At 44.6% G+C, this 21,848-nt stretch overlaps 1 protein-coding gene across 1 annotated transcript in view; it reads left to right on the plus strand.

Annotated features, from left to right (window-relative positions):
- Positions 1–21,478, plus strand: part of LOC109285947 (epidermal retinol dehydrogenase 2-like) — a 73,599-nt gene extending 52,121 nt beyond the window's left edge. The window contains exons 3-5 of the mRNA XM_019498520.1: positions 11,140–11,271; positions 18,474–18,573; positions 21,099–21,478. Of these exons, the coding sequence (XP_019354065.1) occupies positions 11,140–11,271; positions 18,474–18,573; positions 21,099–21,247 (381 nt within the window). The 3' untranslated portion in view covers positions 21,248–21,478. The remainder of the gene's footprint in view (positions 1–11,139; positions 11,272–18,473; positions 18,574–21,098) is intronic.
- Positions 21,479–21,848: the final 370 nt, after the last annotated feature.

Genomic DNA, 21,848 nt, shown 5'->3' on the forward strand with positions numbered 1-21,848 from the left:
AGTGCCTTGGGAGAGCCAAGATCACCATTAGATAATCGACCATGGGGAATAGTAGTGACAAATAAAGAAGACATTCCAGTGCTAATTGACACAGGGAGCCAAATAACAATTTTACCTATAAAAATCCAACAAACAGGTCAAACCATTACGTACATAGGAGTGACAGGCTCAATGAAACTTCCTCAATTTCAAGGAAATTTACTAATAGCAAGAGAAGAGAAGTTGTGTAAATACTATTATCACCCAGACAAATCAAGAATTTTAAGTATTGATTGCATGCCTGCCAGTTGGTTGAGTTCAATAGAATGTTCAATATTAGAAAATCAAGGATTTACTATTACTCTCAATAAACCTGGAACTGTTGTATATACTAAACAGTTTTACTTAGCTCCTGAAAAGTGAAATTTCATAAAAAATTAGAACGAAAATCTTTTACAAAATAATGTCTTAGAACCTTGTATCAGTAAACACAACAGTCCTGTTTTTTGTGTGCCAAAAAAGGACGCAAAATTCAGAGTAGTAGTAGACCTAAGGAAAGCAAACATGAATACAGTATTCTATAGCGCAGCAGGGGAACCTAACTGAGGAAAAATGTTAGCAGAATTGCGAAAAGAGTTACTAAACCATTCTTAGATAGTAGTATTAGATTTAGCTGATATGTTCTATTCAATTCCATTAAAAGATCCAGAAGGGATAATGGCAATCACTGTAAGAGCTCAGCAATATAAGTTTAAAGTTTTACCCATGGGTTAGCACAATAGTCCAGCCTTTGCTCAGCAAGCAATACAAAACATTCTTAAAAATTACCCTGGTGTATTTGTATACATTGACGATATTGTGATACTATCACCTTCCAAGGAACAGGCTGAAGTACAAAAACTAGAAATAATCCAGTTATTAGAAAACAAAGGATTTAAGGTAAAACCCTCTAAAATTCAGGGAGGAAGGGACAATATTGGGAACAAAGCTAACACCCCAAAGTTTTTCTCCCAATGAACAACTTGTTTTAAAAATTCAGAACTTCAAGGTTCCTCAAACCTTAAAACAAGCTAGAAGCTATTTAGGCCTATTAAATCAACTAAAAACCTTTGTACCCGGATTAGCTAGTCATTTAAGTCCTACGCAAGCTCGTGTTAGGAAAAACTGGAAACCTACTCCAGAAGCTCAAAAAAAGCTGGAAATGTATGTCCAAAATATAAAAAGCTTACTAGAAGCTCCAGTATAAATTCATAATCCCGTACCAGAAGAACCTATTGAAATTCATTTGTCTCGTGAATTAGAAAATTGGACCTAGATGGCAAAACAAAGATGACAGTTAGTAGCATGTAACTCCGGTACCTACACTTCCGATGAACTGTCCATAGATTTAGTCACATTGCAATTTCAAACATTGCTTAATGCGTTAGAAGCAGTTGAATTATGGAACAACCCAGTTGCGTGCTATGTTAGCGCAAGAGCTCTAACCTGGCTTGTTGATACAAGCATTCCAATTAAATTAATTTCTGTCAAACAGATGGTGCTGTTAGAACATTGTCTTATTTTGTTACAAAACCAGATATCAATTCGAAAGAAAAAGGGAAGTCTAATAGAATTTCAGATTAAGAAAACAATTAAGCCTATAATGTTTTATATTAAAGAGACAGAAGACAATCCATGGTTATGGTCTGACGGATCCAAGCAGGAAGCTCAGTGCAAGGGAGCCATTTATTGTAAACAGTGTAAAGCCAGTTTTGAGACCTTACCAGAAAATGAATCAGCACAAAAAAGAGAATTATTAGGTGTAAAACTAGTTTTAACTCATGATGAATGGAAGCACCCTGATAATCCTGTTAAATTGGAAATTGATTCAATGTTTGTGTTTACTATAGCTACAAACTTAAAAGACCAAAATACTCAACCTTTACTAGAAAAAGGAAATAGAGCTCATTCAGAAATCTGAAAAGACATCATAGAGATAGTTGCCAAATTAAAAAGTGCAATACATATCAAACATGTATCTGCTCATCAGAAAGATACACCTAATGGACATCAATGAGCAGATCAACAAGCTAGCGCTTGGGGAGCAGAAATACACCCAGATGATTCAAAAGAAGAAATAGAGATAATGTAGTAGCATATTGCTCTTAACCATGTCAGTAGCAAAACACTATACCAAATAGCTGTAGACAATAATATCTTAGTTACTAGACAACAGATAGAAAAATTAGTACTGAAATGTGAGAAGTGCAGCAAATACAAGTTTGTCCCTAGTCATAAACAGCAGCAGTTAGGAGTTTATGACCCACAACATTTTCAAGCTAATGAGGTATGGCAAATAAATCATACTGAGCCTTTAGAAGGTTGCAAAAGGTATCGTTATGCCCTTACCGTAGTAGACTTAGAAACAAGAAAAATTGCAATAGTTCCCCAAAATAAGTTAGCTACAGCCACTACAAAGATGGCTATCCAAACAGTATGCGAATATTGGGGAAACCCTAAAAAAATCCAGTCAGACAATGGTTCAGCATTCACATCCAATAAAATGCAAACTTGGGTAACAGAACAGTGCCCAAAGGTACAATGAAAATTTCATATCCCCTATCATCCTCAATCAGCTAGAGTGATTGAACAAACAAATAGAATAATTAAAGCTCAAATTAAATTACTGAATCAAAGAAAATTTACTAATTGGCAAATTTGGGTACCCCAAATAATGCAGTCAATAAATAACCGAGGGGGCATGCCAAAACAAAACTTAAAAGCAATGAAATGACCAGAATGGGAAACAGGAAACCCTGTCCTAGTTAAATGACCTAATAATCCAGAACCTAAACCTGCTATGGTTCAGGTCCTGTTAAATCCAAATATGGTGAAAATAAAATTTCATGATGAGCGAGAATATACAGTTCCAATTTCATGGTGTCGTAATCAAAAGTAATGAAAAGCGAGTCTTCCTTTTATATTTTTCAGATTCATTTTAATTAGTGTCACCCAAGAAAACTCATCACCTACCTTCGATTTCAATATAACTATTTACATCCATTCCTATGAAAAGCCATTAGTACTACTTAACCAAACACATTCTAATAGAAAATCAAGGTGGGTAGATAATTGTAGTACAATCTATAAGTGCGAAATTTGGGTTTAATGTAATTGCAATAAAAGTCAAGTGAAAGTCTATAGTACATCTAAATTACAAAATGTATATTTGTCATATAAAGGAAACTAAACTAAATTAATGATTAATAATACTTACAATTTACAAAACATCACTGGGAAAGGTTTAGCACTTCCCTAGAATTTAATTGCCTGTCCAGGCTATTTTGTAAAAAGACTACATTTCCCTCATAAAAATTACTTAGTTAGTATGTAGTCATTTCAACATTGAAACTAAACCCGAAATTTACTCAACTTAGATAATAACACTGATGAAAACAGTTGTCCATAGTTTAATTTTAGTCTTGATAAGTTAGTATCTTGTTGGTGTTCACCTTACCCAGTTAACTGACAAGTTACAAATTTTACTGATGGAACAGGTTGTTTTTTACGTGATATCCAGCAGTTATATAGCATAAAAACATAGAAATGTTCAAAAACTATATCATACCCATTTGTAGTATGTTTCAATACAGCCCAAGATGGCTACAATGTTTCTCAATGTAGTTATCCTGGCATTAACACCTATTAAAATAGTTCCAAATGAAGCTCACCTTAGATAATAGAAAATCGTTCTATTATTAACAGCAAGTAACTTCATGCATCAACAGAAATTCAAGTTTTCACATTAAACCCGGCTTATATCGCTAAATAAAAAAAAAAATATTCCTAATACCAGACAGCAGTTAATTTAATCCAATAGACAATTGTAATATTACATGTTTCAACAGATTAAACACCTCTATTCATAATAATTATACTCAATTACACACATTACCTCTATTTACAGTATTACCAATCAGACCCACACAACCTGTGTACCAAATTACAAAATGTTACCCAACTACTATTGATCCACCATAGAAAATTACTTTAACCATTAATTGTTATAAAATTCGTAAGAAACGTTCTCTAGAGCAAGAATTCCAGTCACAGCAAGATACACTAAATACAAAATTAAGTACAATTGTAACTCATACAAATAATTAAAAAATTTAATGTCTCAACAAGTAAAAGTTTCTTTACATCATTTAAATCTAACTCATACTACTACAAAAGCCTTATCTAATTTTCTTTTAACTCATAAATGTACAAAAGTCCTTACAAATTCTACCATTAGAAAGCATTTGTTAGCTCATGTATTTAGTAAAACAGAAATACCACAGTTAAAATTCTGCAGTCCACCATTAGAACAGATAAAAAAAATTAAAATCCGTAATTACCACACGATGCACACTTCCTACAATAATAGTGTGTGAAAAGCTTATACCTGCTTTAATAACTAACCCAGTATTTGTAGTATGTTTAAATAAAACTAGTAAACAGTGCAAAAACGATGATAGATTAAATTTTCAAAACTGTGTAAGAAAGTCAGTACAGTTCTTAAATAAGGCATTAGTGATTCAAAAAGTTATTCCATGTCAAATAAAATTTACAAATAAAACTACCTATGGTATTTATCAGTTTCACAATCAGACAATTGTTTGTAAACAAAATAAGTGTGTACAAATCAATAACAGATATTTGTTAAATTCTTCAGAAACATATTTATATGTCTCGGGATGTGAAACACATAATACAGTCCTCAATAATTATGAAAATTTTGCTCTACAAATATTGTTACAACAATTAAATCGCTTGTTAATTCAAATGAGCCATACTATGCAAAAGCAAATGATTAACAATCAACTTCAAATTTAGATTAATGATGACCATATTTTGAAATATCAGTTAAATCAATTTGGTACAAATCCACCAGGAATTCGCTATATTCCTGCATAACAACAAGCTTTTGTAGACACTACCATCTAGTTTTATCCATTATTTGCTACAACTCGTAATGCTATTGTTACTAACTTAGATAATTCTGCAAAGATCACTCTTGTCAGACAAAGAGCCTCTTGTCAGTAAGCTGCACTTTACAAATTTGTCTCCAGGAGCCCAACCTTAACAGAATACAATTTAGTTCTAAGAGACAAAAGATGAAAAGGGTATCTCACCACAATGCGGTACAAAATAAAGTTGGAACCGAGCCACATTAACCACAACATTTTTTAGCACTTAGCCAATCACAGTAACAGTTAATCCAAATTTGGTCCTAAATTCCACTTAGATGCAAATAAATTTGAGCCAAAATTTAAACAAGGTGTGCAGATCTTCGGGTTCTCATAGAAGCGTACTGCTCGGGGAACAGATGATCTAAAAGCTTTGCAGGTAGTGCACAACCGACAGCTTAGCTGATCTGCTCCAGACATCATCTTTAAGGGTGTCTTTAAAAATTGCACATAAGAAGTAACGAGGCTTGAACATGCTGTATTGGATTTTGTGAGTATACTCTGTTTATTCCTTTTCTCTTAAATAAACAAAAGCTTGCTTCAAAGATTTACGTGTCTATCTCAAAATAAGTTATACCACTCGACCCATTACAGGTACAACAGTTTTATTTAAGCCTTTTCACCAGGCCAGGTTCTAGCTTCCCCTGCTCACCACTTTTCCCTGTTGCTGTTTCCCCACCCAATGACCCGGCACAACAGGGACCAGAGGAGCCGCGCAGAAAACCCCCTCACTGCTTCTCCCCCCCCCCACTGCCCCAGCGATGTACCTCCTGAGCATGGGGCGATAGTGAGGGCAGCAGTGTGGGGCTGCACCCCACAAAACAGCAGCAGGCACTGAAAGTACATCACGAGGGCAGTGGGGGAGGAAATCCTCACGTGGCTCTGCTGTCCTCAGCTGCTCTGGGTCACACCTGCTGGCTGTGAAGGCGCTGGGGGAGAGAAGCAGCATGGGAGCTTGAGCCCACAGCCTGCGCCTGCCCTGGGCACACATCTTGGGGGGCGGGTCTCACCTGCCTCCTGGGAGTGCACACGGCAGCAGGGAACCAGCCCTCTCCCTCCCCCGGATGAGCAACCCATAGTCCCATCCTCCTCCCAGCTAGGACCATGCAGCCATGCATTGTGGCCCCGGGCCCCATGCCCCACCCATATGGGCAGCAGCCTCAGTCTGCACCTGCCCTGAGTACAGATTTGGGAGACACAGGTCCCACCTGCCCCACAGAAGCCCACAAGACAGTGGGGAACCAGCCCTTCCCCTCCCCCAGACAAGCCACCCATGGCCCCATCCTGCTCTGTGCTAGGGCCCTGGAGCCACGTATTCAGGCCCTGGGCCCCAAGCCCCAAGCCAAACCTGGCTGGGCAGCAGCCTCAGCCTGCGCCTGCCCCGGGTACAAATCTGGGGGGCACAGGTCCCCCCGATCCTTGGGAGTGCACACAACAGTAAGGAGCCACCCCGCCTGAGCCCACAGCAGGGAGAAAATGGGGGTAGGGGGCTGTGAACCTGGGTCCATAGCCCGGCAGCTTGGGGCCCCCTATGGCAGGACCTGGGGAGCAGGGGCTGTGGGTAGGGGGCAAGGGACACCAGTAAGGTGGGGGCTCTGTGTGGGAAGTGAAGGGCACCAGCACGGCTGGGAGGGATGTGGGGAACCTTTAATTTTAACCATGGATTTTGCTGGCTTTACCAGAGAATTTGTGATTTTTTCACAGAGAATTTGATTTTTTTATCAGGGAAAACCAGGATCCCTGCTAATCACTTGTGCTTGCAGTAAATGTATTTTCAGAAGGAAACTGCTTAAGAGAACAATCAGCCAGTGAATGAAACAAATGGAGCCCTTTGTCTGCAGCATTTTTTTCAGTGGCTGTTTTGCTGTGTTACCAGGACTGATTAAAAGAGCTCATTTTCCCCAGAGCAGCAGAAGCCTTGCCTCCACCATCTAGTGGTGGATCATAGTTATAGCTGTGCTGCTATTTAGTGCTATGGGAAATGCATTGTGCTGAGGAGGAAATCAATTCTCCATCCTACGAGGGCTGGAAGGTCCCATCTGCCAGCCTGACACCATGACGCGGGAGGTCTGCTTCATGCCTGGGGCTTGGGTTTGGGACATCATGGAGAGGATCCAGGCCTACATCCAACCTGCAGACCAGTACCCCATGGTTGTCATCCACGTGGGAACAAATGACACGGCCAGGGGAAACCCTAACCGCATTATGAAGGACTTCGAGGCTCTGGGGCCCAAGTTTAAGGAGACGGGGGCGCAGGTGGTATTCTCCTCTCTCCTTCCGGTGAGTAGGTGGGGACGGCGACATGAGGCCTGCATTGGCGAGGTCAACCGGCGCTTATAGAGTTGGTGCCACCAGGCGGGCCTTGGGTTCCTAGATAACAACCCATGCTTTCAGGCGGGGGACTTGCTGGGGCGGGATGGGCTTCACCTCTCTCCTAAAGGCAAGCATGTCTTCTCTTTCAGGTTGGCTGATCTCGTATGGTGAGCTTTAAACTAGCCTCGCTGGGGAAGGGAACCACAGGAAGACGAGGCGATGCCACCCGAGCAAGACAGGTGACACATGCAAGGAGTGCCCAGGTAAGAAACAGGGGTCTGGATAGTCTTCCTAATCGGAGGGTGGCAAGCACAGCTATGCAAGGCTTTAAATGCCTGTATACCAATGCTCGGAGTATGGGGAACAAACAGGAGGAACTCACCCTCAGAATAGCCAGTTCAAACCCAGACATAGTGGGGCTTACAGAAACATGGTGGGATTCATCCCACAACTGGGCAGTTAGCATTAGGGGCTATAGGCTCTACAGGCGGGATTGAGAAGGAAGGAAGGGAGGGGGTGCGGCGCTCTATGTCAAAGAGCCATACACATCTTCTGCCAGCAAAATGGGGTCAGAGGAGGGGCAAGCTGAAGTGCTCTGGGTCAAGATACAAGGGGGTTGTGGAGAGAGGGATTTAACAGTGGGGGTCTACTACAGACCCCCCAACCAAGGGGAGGAGCTGGACCGGGAATTTTCGAGCCAGCTTGCAGAGGCACTTAAGGCAAGGGATGAAGTTGTCATGGGTGATCTAAATTACCCAGACATCTGCTGGGAGGAGCAGTCAGCCAGGTCAGACCGTTCCAGGAGGTTCCTGGCCAAGATACAGGACCTCCACTTAACCCAGGAGGTGCACAGTCCCACCAGAGGAAATGCCCTGTTGGACCTGGTCCTGGCCACAGGCGATGATCTGGTAAGGGGGCTCCAGGTCCTTGACCACCTGGGTGACAGCGATCATCGCTTGCTGGAATTCATCATCCAGCGCAGGGCGACAAGGGCCTGCAGTAAGGCGGTAGCCCTAGACTTGAAGAGGGCCAACTTCAACGAGTTGAGGAGATTGGTGGGAGAGGCACTGGGGTTCTTGAGGGCAGGGGAACTGAGTGCCAAAGATGAGTGGTCGTTCCTTAAGGAGACGATACTCAGGGCCCAAGGGGTGACAATCCCAACAAGAAGCAAGGAGGGCAAGAGTGCCCGAAAGCCTCCCTGGCTCACCAAGGACATCTGGGAATGCCTGGTTGCCAAAAAGGTGGCATACACCCTGTGGAAGGGGGGCGTTATCTCCAAAGAAGAGTATACCTCCACTGCTCGGGCCTGTAGGGGAGCTGTTAGGAAAGCTAAGGCGGACATAGAGCTAGGACTAGCGTCCAAGATCAAAGATAATAAAAAGTCCTTTTTCAAATATATTGGGAAGATGAAGAAGGTGCCGGGAAATGTGGGGCCCCTGCAAGATGCACTGGGCAATCTGGTAGTTGCGCCAGAGGAGTAGGAAGACATTTTTAACAAATTCTTCACCTCCATTTTCTTGTGCAGGGACCGGGACTCCCCCACCATGTTTCAAGACGGATTCGAGGGGAACACCTCAAGACCTAAGGTTGCGGAGGACTGGGTTAGAGTGCTTCTGGAGGGGCTGGACGTGTTCAAGTCAGCAGGTCCAGATGCTCTCCACCCCAGGGTGTTGAGAGAGCTAGCAGGGGTTATTGCTGGGCCCTTGGCATGGCTTTACAAGCACTCATGGTGCTTGGGCCAGATGCCAGATGATTGGAAGATAGCCAATGTGGTCCCCATCTTTAAGAAAGGGAGGAGGGAGGACCCGGGCAACTATCGGCCTGTCATTCTTACCTCAATCCTGGGGAAACTCTTTGAGAAGATCATCAAGGAGCACATCTGTGATGGGCCGGCATCGGGAATGATGCTCAGAGGCAACCAGCACAGTTTCATTAAGGGCAGGTCATGTCAGACCAACCTGATTGCCTTTTACAATCAGGTCACAAAAGCATTGGATGCAGGTGTTGCCATAGATGTAGTCTTTCTGGACTTCAGTAAGGCCTTTGACACTGTCTCCCACCCCATCCTCATTAAAAAACTAGGCGACTGTGGCATCGATGCCTACACGGTCAGATGGATTGCTAATTGGCTGAAGGCTTATACTTAGAGGGTGGTGGTGGACGGGTCATATTCGACCTGGGGGGAAGTGGGCAGCAGAGTCCCCCAGGGCTCAGTCCTTGGGCCCGCACTGTTCAATTTCTTTATCAGCAATTTGGACAATGGGGTGAAAAGCAAGCTGTTCAAATTTGCTGATGATACCAAAATTTGGGGTGAGGTGGGCACACTAGTAGGGAGGGAAAGACTGCAGAAAGACCTGGATAGGTTGTAAGGGTGGGCTAACAAAAACAGGATGTGTTTCAATACGGACAAGTGCAGGGTGCTGCACTTGGGCAGTAGTAACCAGCAACACACTTATAAGGTGGGAAACTCCCTTCTTGAGAGCATGGAGGCAGAAAGGGATCTTGGAGTCATCATTGACTCCAAGATGAACATGGGCCAACAATGCGAGGTCACGGTCAGCAGGGCTAACCGGACCCTATCGTGCATCCACAGGTGCATCTCAAGTAGGGCCAAGGAGGTGATCCTCCCCCTCTACGTGACACTGATCAGGCCACAGCTGGAGTACTGTGTCCAGTTCTGGGCACCCCACTTCAAGAGGGATGTGGACAACATTGAGAGGGTCCAGAGGAGGGGCACCCGCATGATCCGGGGACAGCAGGGCAGACCCTACAATGAGAGGCTACGGGACCTGAACCTGTTCAGCCTTCACAAGAGAAGGCTGAGGGGGGACCTTGTGACCGTCTATAAGCTCACTAGGGGGGACCAGAAGGGTTTGGGGGAGACTTGTTTCCCCTAGCGCCCCCCAGGATAACAAGGAATAACGGCCACAAGTTGTTGGAGAGTAGGTTTAGATTAGACATCTGTAGGAACTACTTCACAGTTAGGGCGGCTAGGATCTGGAAACAACTTCCAAGGGAAGTGGTGCTGGCTCCTACCCTGGGGGTCTTTAAGAAGTGGCTTGATGCCTACCTGGCTGGGGTCACTTGAGCCCAGTTTCCCTCCTGCCCAGGCACGGGGTCGGACTTGAATATCTACAAGGTCCCTTCCCACTCTACTTCTATGATTCTATGATATGATGATTCTATGAATTAGGTTATGAGGAAACTGTTTTAAAGGGTTATAACGAGGTGTATTTAGTTATTTAGGTTGTTTAACACCAGTGGGACCACCCAGTGTGCTGGAATTATCCACCTAATTTTTAGCTGCAAATTTTATCCAAATTGTTAGTTTTGTTATCAACTCTTGTTATTATATTTTTAATTTATTTTCTGTTATTTAAATTGGTTGTATATAATAAAAAGTAATGTATTCATCGAGTTCAGAGTGACTTCCTGGGTGGTGAGGGTGAGGGGCACACCTCTCAACAGGACACTTTAGTGTCTGCCTGAGGGGTTCCCGGGGCTATTAGCACCCTGAGGACCCAAATTCCAGCACACCACCCAGCCTTAGTGTACCAGCAGAGGGTTACATATATATTTTCAGCTCACTTAGCTTCTTGGTGGTCCTAGTAATTACAAACGTGAAAAGTCTGAGAGTAATCTTCTCAGAGTGAAAAGTCTTCTGGGCAGAGACTTTTGTTTTCTGTGTTTGGATAGGATGTAGCTACTGCCACAGTTATAGTCAATGTAACACTTCACGTGATGCATAGATGAACTCCCATTTTTGTAAGCGGAAAGAATGTGTTGCATAAATGTGTGTTGCATAAATGTGTGTTGCATAAATCTTAGGGTTTTTTTTTTCTTCTTCTTCCTGTAGGTTAGACAAGAAGTTGGTGATGTTACTATCCTAGTCAATGATGTAGCTGTTGCTAGTAGAAAGTACTTCATTGATACTCAGGACTTGGACATTGAAAGAACAATGGATGTGAACATTATGGCTCATTTTTGGGTAATATATCCTCTCCTATGTACAGTTATATAAGTGCCCTAGAAAGCAGTGGCTCAGAAGTGAGCAAAAATAACTTGAAGACAAATAATGTGTCCTTCAAGCCTCTTAAAAGGTGTTAATGTGCAGCCAGTCCAGAGGGGAAAAGCTCCAGAAACCACCTAAAATTACCATGTACCAAGGCCTTCAAAACCTGAGACAATCAAACCCAAGATAATCTTGATGTCTGTTTTTACTCACAGTGTCAGTATGTCACATAGAACTCCTTGAAGTCAGCAAAAGCAGCTGCCAGGTGCTCCAGGGGTACGCTCTGCCCAACATCCTCGATAGGTGAGGCACCATACCTGGCCCCAGTGCAGTCTGGCATCACCACTCACCCACTTCATACTGGGATGCTGGAGGACCTCAGCTTGGGCGTAATAGCTATGGGAAGTGGCCACAATTTAATAGAATAGGAGCAAAATTAGGTAGATTAGAGATAATCCTACTTTAAGACAAATAACTTTAAGACAAATAATGAGTCTTTTAAGACACTTATAAGGTGTTAATGTGCAGTCAGTCCAGGGGTTAAGAGCTCTAGAAGTGACCTAAAATTACCACGTATCAAGGCCCTCAAAGCCTGGACAATCAGACCCAGAATAATCTTGATGTCTGTTTTTACTCACAGTGTCAGTATGTCACGTAGAACTCCCTGTAGTCAGCAAAAGCAAACATTATTAAAAGTCAGTCTGCATTTCTTTGAATATACAGGCCACAGCGTCCTGTATCATCAGAGCAAAACAATCGAAAACCACAATTAGCTAAGCTTTGAAAAGAAATCTTCTTATGACATGACGTTAGTGTAATGGCTCCTTTGCCACCCACCTGCCTCAGTCAATATGGTCCCTTGAACTTTTTAACATTCTCTGTGAACCCTTTGACTGTCTGCTGAATGTTGTGTTAAAAGCAGAGGGAAGGGCAAAGGAGCAGACACAGCAGCAAAGCTGTTCATTTCATCTAGCAGAGAGAAGGCTCCGTTGCAACATTTACTTTTGAAGGACAAAACAGAATACTGAATTATCCAAGCTTTGTTCTGGGATTCCAGCAAGGAGAAATACAATTTTCTCTGGAGCGTCACCGCAACAGATAAGGAGGATATGTGGCCAGTAGTAGTAACGCCAAATCCTAGAAGGTTAAGTCCTGTAGAAGAAGATTCTGTGCTAGCATATGTTCACAGGAGGAGAAGCAGGGTCAAGCCTCTGTTACAAATTGTAGATCCTGTATTCTGCCAGCCATGCAGATAAATCCCATCTTTTGATGGCCTCTGCTAGAAATCAGTCTGCTCTAATCTTGTTGCTCTAAGAAGCTGGAAAAGGGGTTTTTTGCTGGAAAACAGAAATGACACAGAACAGATACAAGTCTGCTTGTGGTGGCAGAAAATCTTTAGTTACTAGAGTCCTCTTTTTTTGATTGTTTAAGATTGGTGCTGTGGTCAGATTCACTATATTGCTTAACTTGTATTCAGAAGGTTCCAGTATTGTGCTCATAGTCATAGCCTTTTAGTGTGTCCATGTGCACAAATAATGTTTCTCAATGATCTGATAAGTTGGAATGCAGTTCCCTTAGTTAGTAATTACAATGTTACCAAAGAAACCTAGGACCAGGTGTTTAGGGGATTTCTGTTTTATCTTGATGTTCTTGTTCCTTTCAAGTTACTTTGGTTTCCTTGTAGCTCTCCTGTTTTTAAATTACAGGCTGCTGTTACAGGTTACCTTTAAAACCCTGGCCAAAGGGGAGGACCTGGTGAGCGATCTGGGGATTGAGGGGAAGCTTAGTGACAGTGACCATGAATTGGTCACCTTCTTAGTTTACTGAAGAGCAGGCAAACCCCTCAGTAAAACAGAAGTCTTTTAACTTTGGGAAGGCTGACTTCTGCAAACAGAGAGAATTGGTCAGTCAGACAATCAGAGGTCATACCCACCCAGAAAGGGGAGTACATGAGGAATGCTCATCTCTCAGAAACATAATCCTTGAAGCACAGATCAAAGCCATACCATCTCGCATGACATGCAGTCAATGGGTGAGGAAGCCCCCATGGCTGAATAAGGAGCTCTTGGACCTCATTAAGCTCAAAAGAGTAGCTTACACCAGCTGGAAAACAGGAAGCATTACCAAAGAGGATTACTCTGCACTTGCCTGCACCTGCAGAGAGTGGTCAAGAAAAGCCAAGGCACAAACTGAACTTAGGCTAGCCACAGGGATCAAGGACAACAAAAAGTCCTTCTTCAGATATGTGGGAAGTAGGAAAAAGAACAAGGATAGCATTGGGCCCCTGAGAGATCCAATGGGGCAACTGACATCAGATGCCCGAGGGCCAATCTCCTAAATAACTTTTTCATGTTGGTTTTTCACCCTCCCAGGAGGATCACACTGCCAGGGATGGCACAAACCAATTCAGAAGTGGGTGACGGGCCCAAAATCGATGTGGACTGGGTGAGGGAACACCTTGGGGAACTGGACATTTATAAATCCGCAGGCCCAAATAGAATGTACCCAAGAGTCTTGAAGGAGCTGGCAGACATCATTGCATCCCCCTTGGCAGAGATATTTGAAAAATTGTGGCACTCGGGTGAGCTCCTGGATGACTAGAAAAGAGCCAACGTGGTCCCTATCTACAAGAAAGGGAGGAGGATGACCCGGGGAACTATAGACCAATAAGTCTGACGTCCGTCCCTGGAAAAATCCTGGACAAAATTGTCAAGGGATCCATCAACACCAGACTAACCGAAGGTAAGCTTCTGAATGCCAGCCAACATGTGACTGGCAGGTCTTGTCTGACCAACCTCATCTCCTTCTATGACCAGGTAACATGTGCCCTGGACAAGGTAGATGATGTTGACATCATTTATCTGGACTTCAAGAAGGCCTTTGACCTAGTTCCCCATTATGTCCTCATGGTTAGGCTGGGGAACTGTGGCCTTGATCAACATACAGTCCATTGGCTAGACAATTGGCTACGGGTTCAGACCCAAAGTGTACTAGTTGAAGGGAGTAAATCAACGTGGCGCATGGTTACCAGTGGAGTCCCTCAGGGCTCGGTACTTGGGCCAGTACTCTTTAACATTTTCATCAATGATCTGAATCCGGGTCAGATGTGAACTGGCCAAGTTTGCAGATGATAATGTGGAAATAAGTTTAACCAGGTCTCTTACTTGACTAAGAGGAGAGACAAAGAGAGAGAAAGAGAAGAGAAAAAGATGCTGATGCTATGCATTTTAAAATGTTCTAAGATAAGGAAAAACCTTCATGCCTTGTTTTGTCTCGATATATTAATCTCTGTGTGCAGATGGTAACCTCCTCCTTTCCAGGAACCAGAAACTGATAGCTGTTCCCAAAACACAATGTGTTTGCTGAAAAAGTAAACTGCCTACGTGTGACAAATGAATGATCAACTTCTTCCTGTTTCTTCAAGGCTGCTCTGTCTGAACCATGCATCTTTTCTTGCTGTCTAATGTATAAATACGTTTGTAAACTTATGGAATTCAGAGTTCCTTTGAGAACCCTCCTTGTGATCACTTGTATAGCTCTAAATAAACCAAGATGGCTCTGTCAATTCTGATACAACCACAACGCAAAGTTTGATTTCTTCCACAATACCAAATTATGGGAGAGGGTGGTCATACCACAGAATGGACTGGGAATACAGGTCAACTTGGACACACTCTCAAGGTGGGCCGAACAAAACCTGATGGCCTTCAAAGCAGAAAAGTGCAAAGTGCTGCACTTCAGTAGGAAGAACCCCCAGCATACTTACAGGCTCAGCAGTGCTATGCTCGCTAGCACCACGACCAAAAGGGACTTGGGATCTTGACAGACCACAAACTGAATATGAGCCACCAATGTGATGCTGTAGCTGGCAAAGCTAGCCAACCTCTGCCGTGCATCCACCAATGAATCTCAAGCAAAACCAGGGAAGTCATCCTCCCACTTTACTCAGCCCTGGTGAGACCACAGCTGAAGTACTGCACCCAGTATTGGGCCCCCCACTTCAGGAAGGATGTGGAGAAGCTTGAGAGAGTCCGAAGGAGAGCCACCCATGTGATCCAAGGCCTGGAGGGAAGGCCATATGAGGAGAGGCTAAGGGACTTGGGACTCTTCAGTCTAGAGAAGAGAAGGCTCAGGGAGGAATTGGTGGCAGCCTACAACTATGTAAGAGGGGTACATCAGCACCTGGGAGAACACCTGTTCACCAGCTCTCCCCAAGGGATAACAAGGTCTAATGGCCATGAACTGCAGGAAGGCCGATTTAGACTGGATATAAGAAAAAGGTTCTTTACAGTGTGTGTGTCCAGGGTCTGGAACAAACTCCCCCAAAAGGTGGTGCAAGCACTTTCTCTGGACTCCTTCAAGAAACAGGTGGATATATTTCTTGCTGGAGTCACTTGATCCCAGCTGATTTCCTGCCTACAGCGGGGGGGCGCTGGGCCTGATGATCTCATGAGGTCCCTTCCAGCCCCTAATGTCTATGAAATCTATAAAATTTTAAATCTGTGGGATGTTATCACTGATGAAATGTAGGGGGTGCACATCGGCGCACATGCACCCCCTGAGATTGTCTGCTGCCAGCAGCACTTACGGGTGGGCACCACTCGCCACTCCCCTCCCCCTCACTACTGACACCGCCAACGGCATCTACGGGCACTCGCCACCCCCGCCCCCCCACTGCCAACACTGCCATGCCCGCCTGTGGGAGCTCCCCGCTTGCCGTCGACACGCCCTCACCGCTGACACTGCCACTGCTGCCTGTGGGCAATTGCTATGCCCCCACAGCCTCGGGAGGTGCAAAACATAAATGAATGTTATCCTATCATAAAGGTAGAACAGCTTCAGAGCAGTCACAGATTAAGCCTTAATGCTGTCTCAGACCTGCTCAACCGTGACTTGCCCCTAGGCTAGTGAGCATGTGCATGGACAGGAGCGAGGACTCTATTACTTCTCTGGGCTAGGGACAGACGTGAACCATAATCTGGTTTAAGTGATCAGAAACTGGTTTAAACGCATAACAGAAGTTCAGTGAACATAAACCAGTTTCAAAATGGCCAAAACTGGTTTAAGATAAACCTGATTGAATGCAGTATCAGATTGAATGTAGTATCTTAAACTGGTTTAAGATAAGCCTGATTTGGGTCAAACTAGTTTATGGAATTTCTGTCCCAGACCCCTTCCTGGTTTAAGTTAAACCAGAGTCCCCCAGCATCCCAGCATGCTTTGCAGCCCTGGGCTGGGCTGTGCTGTCTCCTCCAGAGAGAAGGACTGGCCCCACCCCTCTGCTCTCTAGCCAGAGCAGGGGTGGGAGCATGGTCAGATGCCAGCCTTCCCTCTCTCCCCCCTCTCCACCCCTGCAGGGGACCCCAGTCAGGGTCTGCTTGGCCGGGGTATAGCAGCCCCTGTCAGGGTCCCTCCCCTCTCACTGCTCCAGTAGTAGGGGCGGATGTATGGCCAGATGCTGGCCAGCATGGCTCCCTAATGTGAAGGGAGCAGGGAGGTGATTTATTCTCCCCTCTCCCCCGCAGGGGATACCAGCCCAGGTCTACCTGGCCAGGGCATAGCAGCCCCTGTCATAGTCCTCCCCTCACCTGGCTGCTCCATTGGCAGTGTGTGGGCCTGGCCAGATGTCAGCTGGTACAGCCCCCTAAGGTGAAGGAGGAAGGGAGGAAGTATATTTCCCCCATCCCTCCCCTCTCCCACAGGGGGACCGCAGCTGCGGTCTGCCAGCCCTGGCCACCACCGCCACCACTCACCCCCACAGAAGCTGAGCGCCCCCTGACAGGGGCTGCTATGCCCCTCCAAATGGCTGGGCTTCCCCAACGGAAAGGGGGGAGGGAGAGCAGAATAAACTCCCTCCCTAGCCCCTTTGCTTCAGGGGGCCATGCCAGCCAGCATCTGGGCATGCCCCCACCCCTGCCCCTGGAGCAGCCAGAGGGAGGAACCCCTCTTCCTTGCATGGCCCCGCCATCCACTTGCTCACCTGGAACTCGGGCTGGGGCTGTGGGGCTGAGCCAGGCTGGCCCACAGGTGCTACTGAGGGTGGGAACAGAGGGGCTGGGTCGGGCCACAGGGGCAGGGCACTTCCCAGCCATCTGCATCTCAGGCTGGGGCTGCGGGAGCTGTGTGCCTGGTTTGCTCCCAGCTCCCTGCGCTCCAGCTGGGCTGGGCTGGGCTGTCACAAAGCCACTGTGGTGGGCAGGGCTGTACCCCTCCTCTACCTCCCTCACCTTGGGGCCCAGAGCGGGGAGCTTGACCCTTTGGTGCCAACCGGGGGTCAGAGTCTATACACACTCCCTCCCCCACCGCCCACCAGCCTGGCAATGCTTCCCCCCTCTCCCTCCAAGCACACCCTGGCTGGGGTCCCTTCATGCCAGGGTGGGGGTTTAAACCCCTCCCTGATTATACTCAGTGGCATGCTGGGGCCTGGTTCCCACCCCTCCCCCATCAGCCCAGCTTTCCCCCAGCCTTCCAGCCACTGAAGAAGGAAAGGGGGGGCTCACTCTAGCACACTGCAACTTCTGCTCTGAGCCACTGCAGGCATGCAGCTGCATTTCTGGAATCAAAATGGGAGGAGCAGCAGTTGGCTGGGAGCCCTGGGGCCACAATTTAACCGCTTTGGGGCCACATGTGGCTGTTGGGCTCCCAGTTGAACAGCCATGATCTATCTGGTAAGTTGCATGCAGTTCCCTAAGTAAATTGTTTCAGTGTTGGCAAAAAAAAACCTAGGAGAGATAATTTGGGAATTTGCTTTTCTAGTTCTTTTTAAGTTGTTTTGGTCCCCTCATCACTCTCCTGTTTTTAAGTTATCTTATTTTCTTATTGTAATCCACCCTGAGCCTTTGGCATATAAATCAATAACTCAGTCAATCAATAAATATGAAAAAAATACAAAAATGCATTAATGAAACTAGAAAAATTATACCAGTGAGCATCTGTAAATGGAAGAGATAAGAGTACTTCCTGTACTTAAAAAAAAAATCTCTCCAAAGAGCCCTGGTGTTTCTAGGCTAAGGTTGATTCTTTATTCCCAAATGCTCACATACCTTAAAAGTCATTGTTGGTGAATCATAAGTCAAAGATGTGGATTTTGGAGGAAAAATCAACCATAAAACCAATTGCTGAAGTACATGCTTTCTTATATGTCTACCTATTATGGTCATATATGCTGTGCTTCATAGACTTGCAAAGACTTCCTTCCAGCCATGATTGCATGTAACCACGGGCACTTGGTTAGCATTTCAAGTGGAGCGGGACTTGCTGGTGTCAGTAGAATGTCAGGTTACTGCTTTGTGTCTATTCATAAATGGAGTTAAAATATAAACTTCTTAATCATTTCACTTTTGAAATCTCAAACTTTCCTAAGTACAACTGTCTTGTCTGTAATACAGATATTAGTAAGCTCATTTAGACCCTATTTAATATGTTTAAAGATTATGAGCAGAGAGAATGAGAGTGCCACAGTGAACCAACATAAACATAAACAAACCCAATATGTTTAATTGATTTCAAGAATCCCCTACATGACTGCTATTTCAATTATTAATATATTCCACTTCATATATTTATTCAATACTTCAATACTTGTGTTCCCTCAAGGCCTGTACTCAAGTAGAAAATATACTGCTAGTATATTATTGTTTTATGAGGTAAAGGAACTTCTCTTTTTTTGTTTGGGGAGAATGAAGCAGAGGTGAAGAGAGTCAAGGAGGTAAGAGATTACATAAAAAGTGGACAGATGCAGAGGGTGAATGGAAGCATAACCCAAGCACCAGGTGCATGGTGGGGATGAAAAAGAGTAGCATTAAGATTAGAAGCATGAAAACAGAGGATGTGATGAGCTAGAGTAGAGAGATAAAAAGTAATTGGTGGTGTTAATGCAGGTGCATTAAAAAGTGTGTTGAAAAAGAGATTTTTTTTTTTTTTTATTAAATCAGTGATTCTCAACTAGGATCCTTTGAAGGGATAAGCACAGGAAATAAGAGGGTGTGAGAAAATAAACACAGGCTCTGCTGCGCTTGGCTGCTCCCCTGTCCCTGCTGCCCAGCCACCCAGCAAAGAGATAAGCATTGTAATACATTCATTTTTTTTAAAATGGGGTGCCAATCAACTTGTAGCATTCGTTTTTTTTAAATGGGGTGCCAATCAACTTGTAAAAGTTGTGAGGTACCTGGAATATAAAAAGGTTGAGAACCCAGGGTTTAAAGACCAGGGTGTCCTGGCACCCAGATCTCATTGTAAACTGATACACGATAGGATGGATAGGGAGCCTGGGACTCTCCCAAATTTTGCTCAGGCTTCTAAATTCTGTTTCTAGATGGTGTAAGAAAGAGGCAGCTGTCAGGCTAAAAGGTCATGGGGTTCCTATATGGTTAGTCACTATTTAAAAAAAAAAGAATAAAGCATTAGAGGTAGGGCAGTTAGGTCCAAGGCTTCCCTCCTAGCCCTTCTAGTCTATGAGAAAAGGAGAGTAGGGAAAGATTATTGATAAGAACAGGACAGGAAGAATCTCTAGAAAGAAGGATTTTTACGGAGAGTGAAGGATGAATGTCTTAGATTTGTGGACAAGCTGGAATGATTATGGAGAGGACGAAGTGCAGGATGAAGACTGTAAAACACATAATGTAAAGGAAGCATGAAGAAATGGGAGAAGAGACTTTGTGTGAGGCAGTATTACATAGATCCTTGGGGAAGAGGACAAAGAGGTTGAATAGAATGCAGTAAAAGAGGCAAACAGAATAGGGATTCAAGGAGAGAATGCAGTATGGTTGCTAAGGAGGGATGGCAAAGCAACTCTAGCAGTGCTTGTTGGATAAACTTCACTGGGGAAAATTCCAGGTGGAGGGGAGATCAGGCTAATCAATGGGAAGTGTTCAAGATGATGGAGACAAGCATTTAGCAGTGACACTGGTCAGTACGGGACTGTTTTTCATGATTTAGTGAAAAAATATTAATTAAATATTAATTAATTAATTAAAAATTATTAATTTAAAGCTGGAGAGACAAGTGAGGAAAAGGCAGTTCTGATGGTGATGTAAGCTGGGCAATAAGAGGGACATTGGAGTTGTCAGCTGATGGAAGAGCATAACTTGAGAGATGGGTGTGACAAAACCCTGAGGTGTCAGGGTCCTCCTTGAGATGCACCCTTCGTTTGTGTAAGCCTATGGGTCCCCACCCCACTGCATGGGTATTCCCAGGTTATTCATTTGTCCAGGAATCCCAATTTACACTTTGGTAAAATAACAGAAAAAGTTTATTCCAAGGAAGAAGAACTTTTATTAAAAAAAGAAAATGTGACTAAATGCCTTGACAACAGAGTATGGTAAAACAAAGCTGACAAAATCCTCACCCTACTTTCAGACTACTACCTGAACCTCAGAAAAATAGCTGGGGTCAACCACTTCTCTGTAAAAACTCAAGCAGGGACCTGCATTCCCCCTTTCCTCCTAGAGACCTGTCTCTCCAGCCACCCCCTAATGGTCACTGCCCCCAGAACATCCACACAATCTCCCACCCCACCTACTTACATTTGTTTCTGCCTGTGCATCCATGACAAGGGGTAGGGAGGAAAGAGAAGAAATTCAGGTTTGAGCTTTATGTTGATGAGCACTTCCTCCTACTTCCTATTGAATTCACTTCTGTAAATGCTGACCAGCATTAGTAAAGAATACACTGCTAGACCCTCTTGAAATTCATCCCCAAATAGCTGAAAGGTAGCACAGTCCTTCACATTACATTTGGTAAACAATACTTGGCATGGGGTGAAGGATATGTTTTTAAATGTTCCTTCGTTCCTCACTTAACAGACTATGCTGCAAGCAAGTTTGCAATAGTTGGCCTTCTGGAGACAGTTGCTTTTGAATTGCAGGCTACAGGGAATAAAGGTGTTAAAACCACCATTGTCTTTCTTAGCGTTACAAAAACTCAGTTAAGTGCTGGGATTAAAGTCATGTGAGTAAAAATGACTGCATTTTGTGTGAAACCTATTTGCATACACCCATGATTTTATGGCTCATAAGTGCATGCAATCAAGTATCATAAATGCTCTCCAAAAGTGCCTCTAAGCCAGACTAACCATTGTCACCCACCACGACATCCTGCACCACTGCAGTTCTGATGCTGGCATGGCCAGATTCTTGAGTCTTTGATTGTTCTTGCAAGAACAATCAAAAAGACCATGGCTTACTTACTTGATTCCAAGATAAGGTTTTTTCCACCCAAGCAGAAAAAAAGCCCCTCACTTCAGAATCAAACACGAGGCACCGGGGAGGGGGTGGGGAGCAGCAATTGCTGTGGCTCCAGCTCCAGCTCTGGCATCAGCTCTTGGGTTGGAGCTTGAGCCACAGCTGCTGCCTGGCATCCCACCTGCCACCTCTACACCGTCTTTCTCCCCTCTCAGCCTCAACTCCCACCCTGCCCATCTGCCCCTGCACCCCCTGTAATCCTCTTGCAGCCTCTGCTCCCCCTGCTTTCCCTCACCTGCTCCCCACACCTTACACTTGTCCTGGCACCAGCAGGCTCCATCCCTGCTCCACCTGAGGCATGGAGTAAGATCC

The sequence above is a fragment of the Alligator mississippiensis genome, chromosome 3, assembly GCF_030867095.1.
Source record: "Alligator mississippiensis isolate rAllMis1 chromosome 3, rAllMis1, whole genome shotgun sequence".
Lineage (NCBI taxonomy): Eukaryota > Metazoa > Chordata > Crocodylia > Alligatoridae > Alligator > Alligator mississippiensis.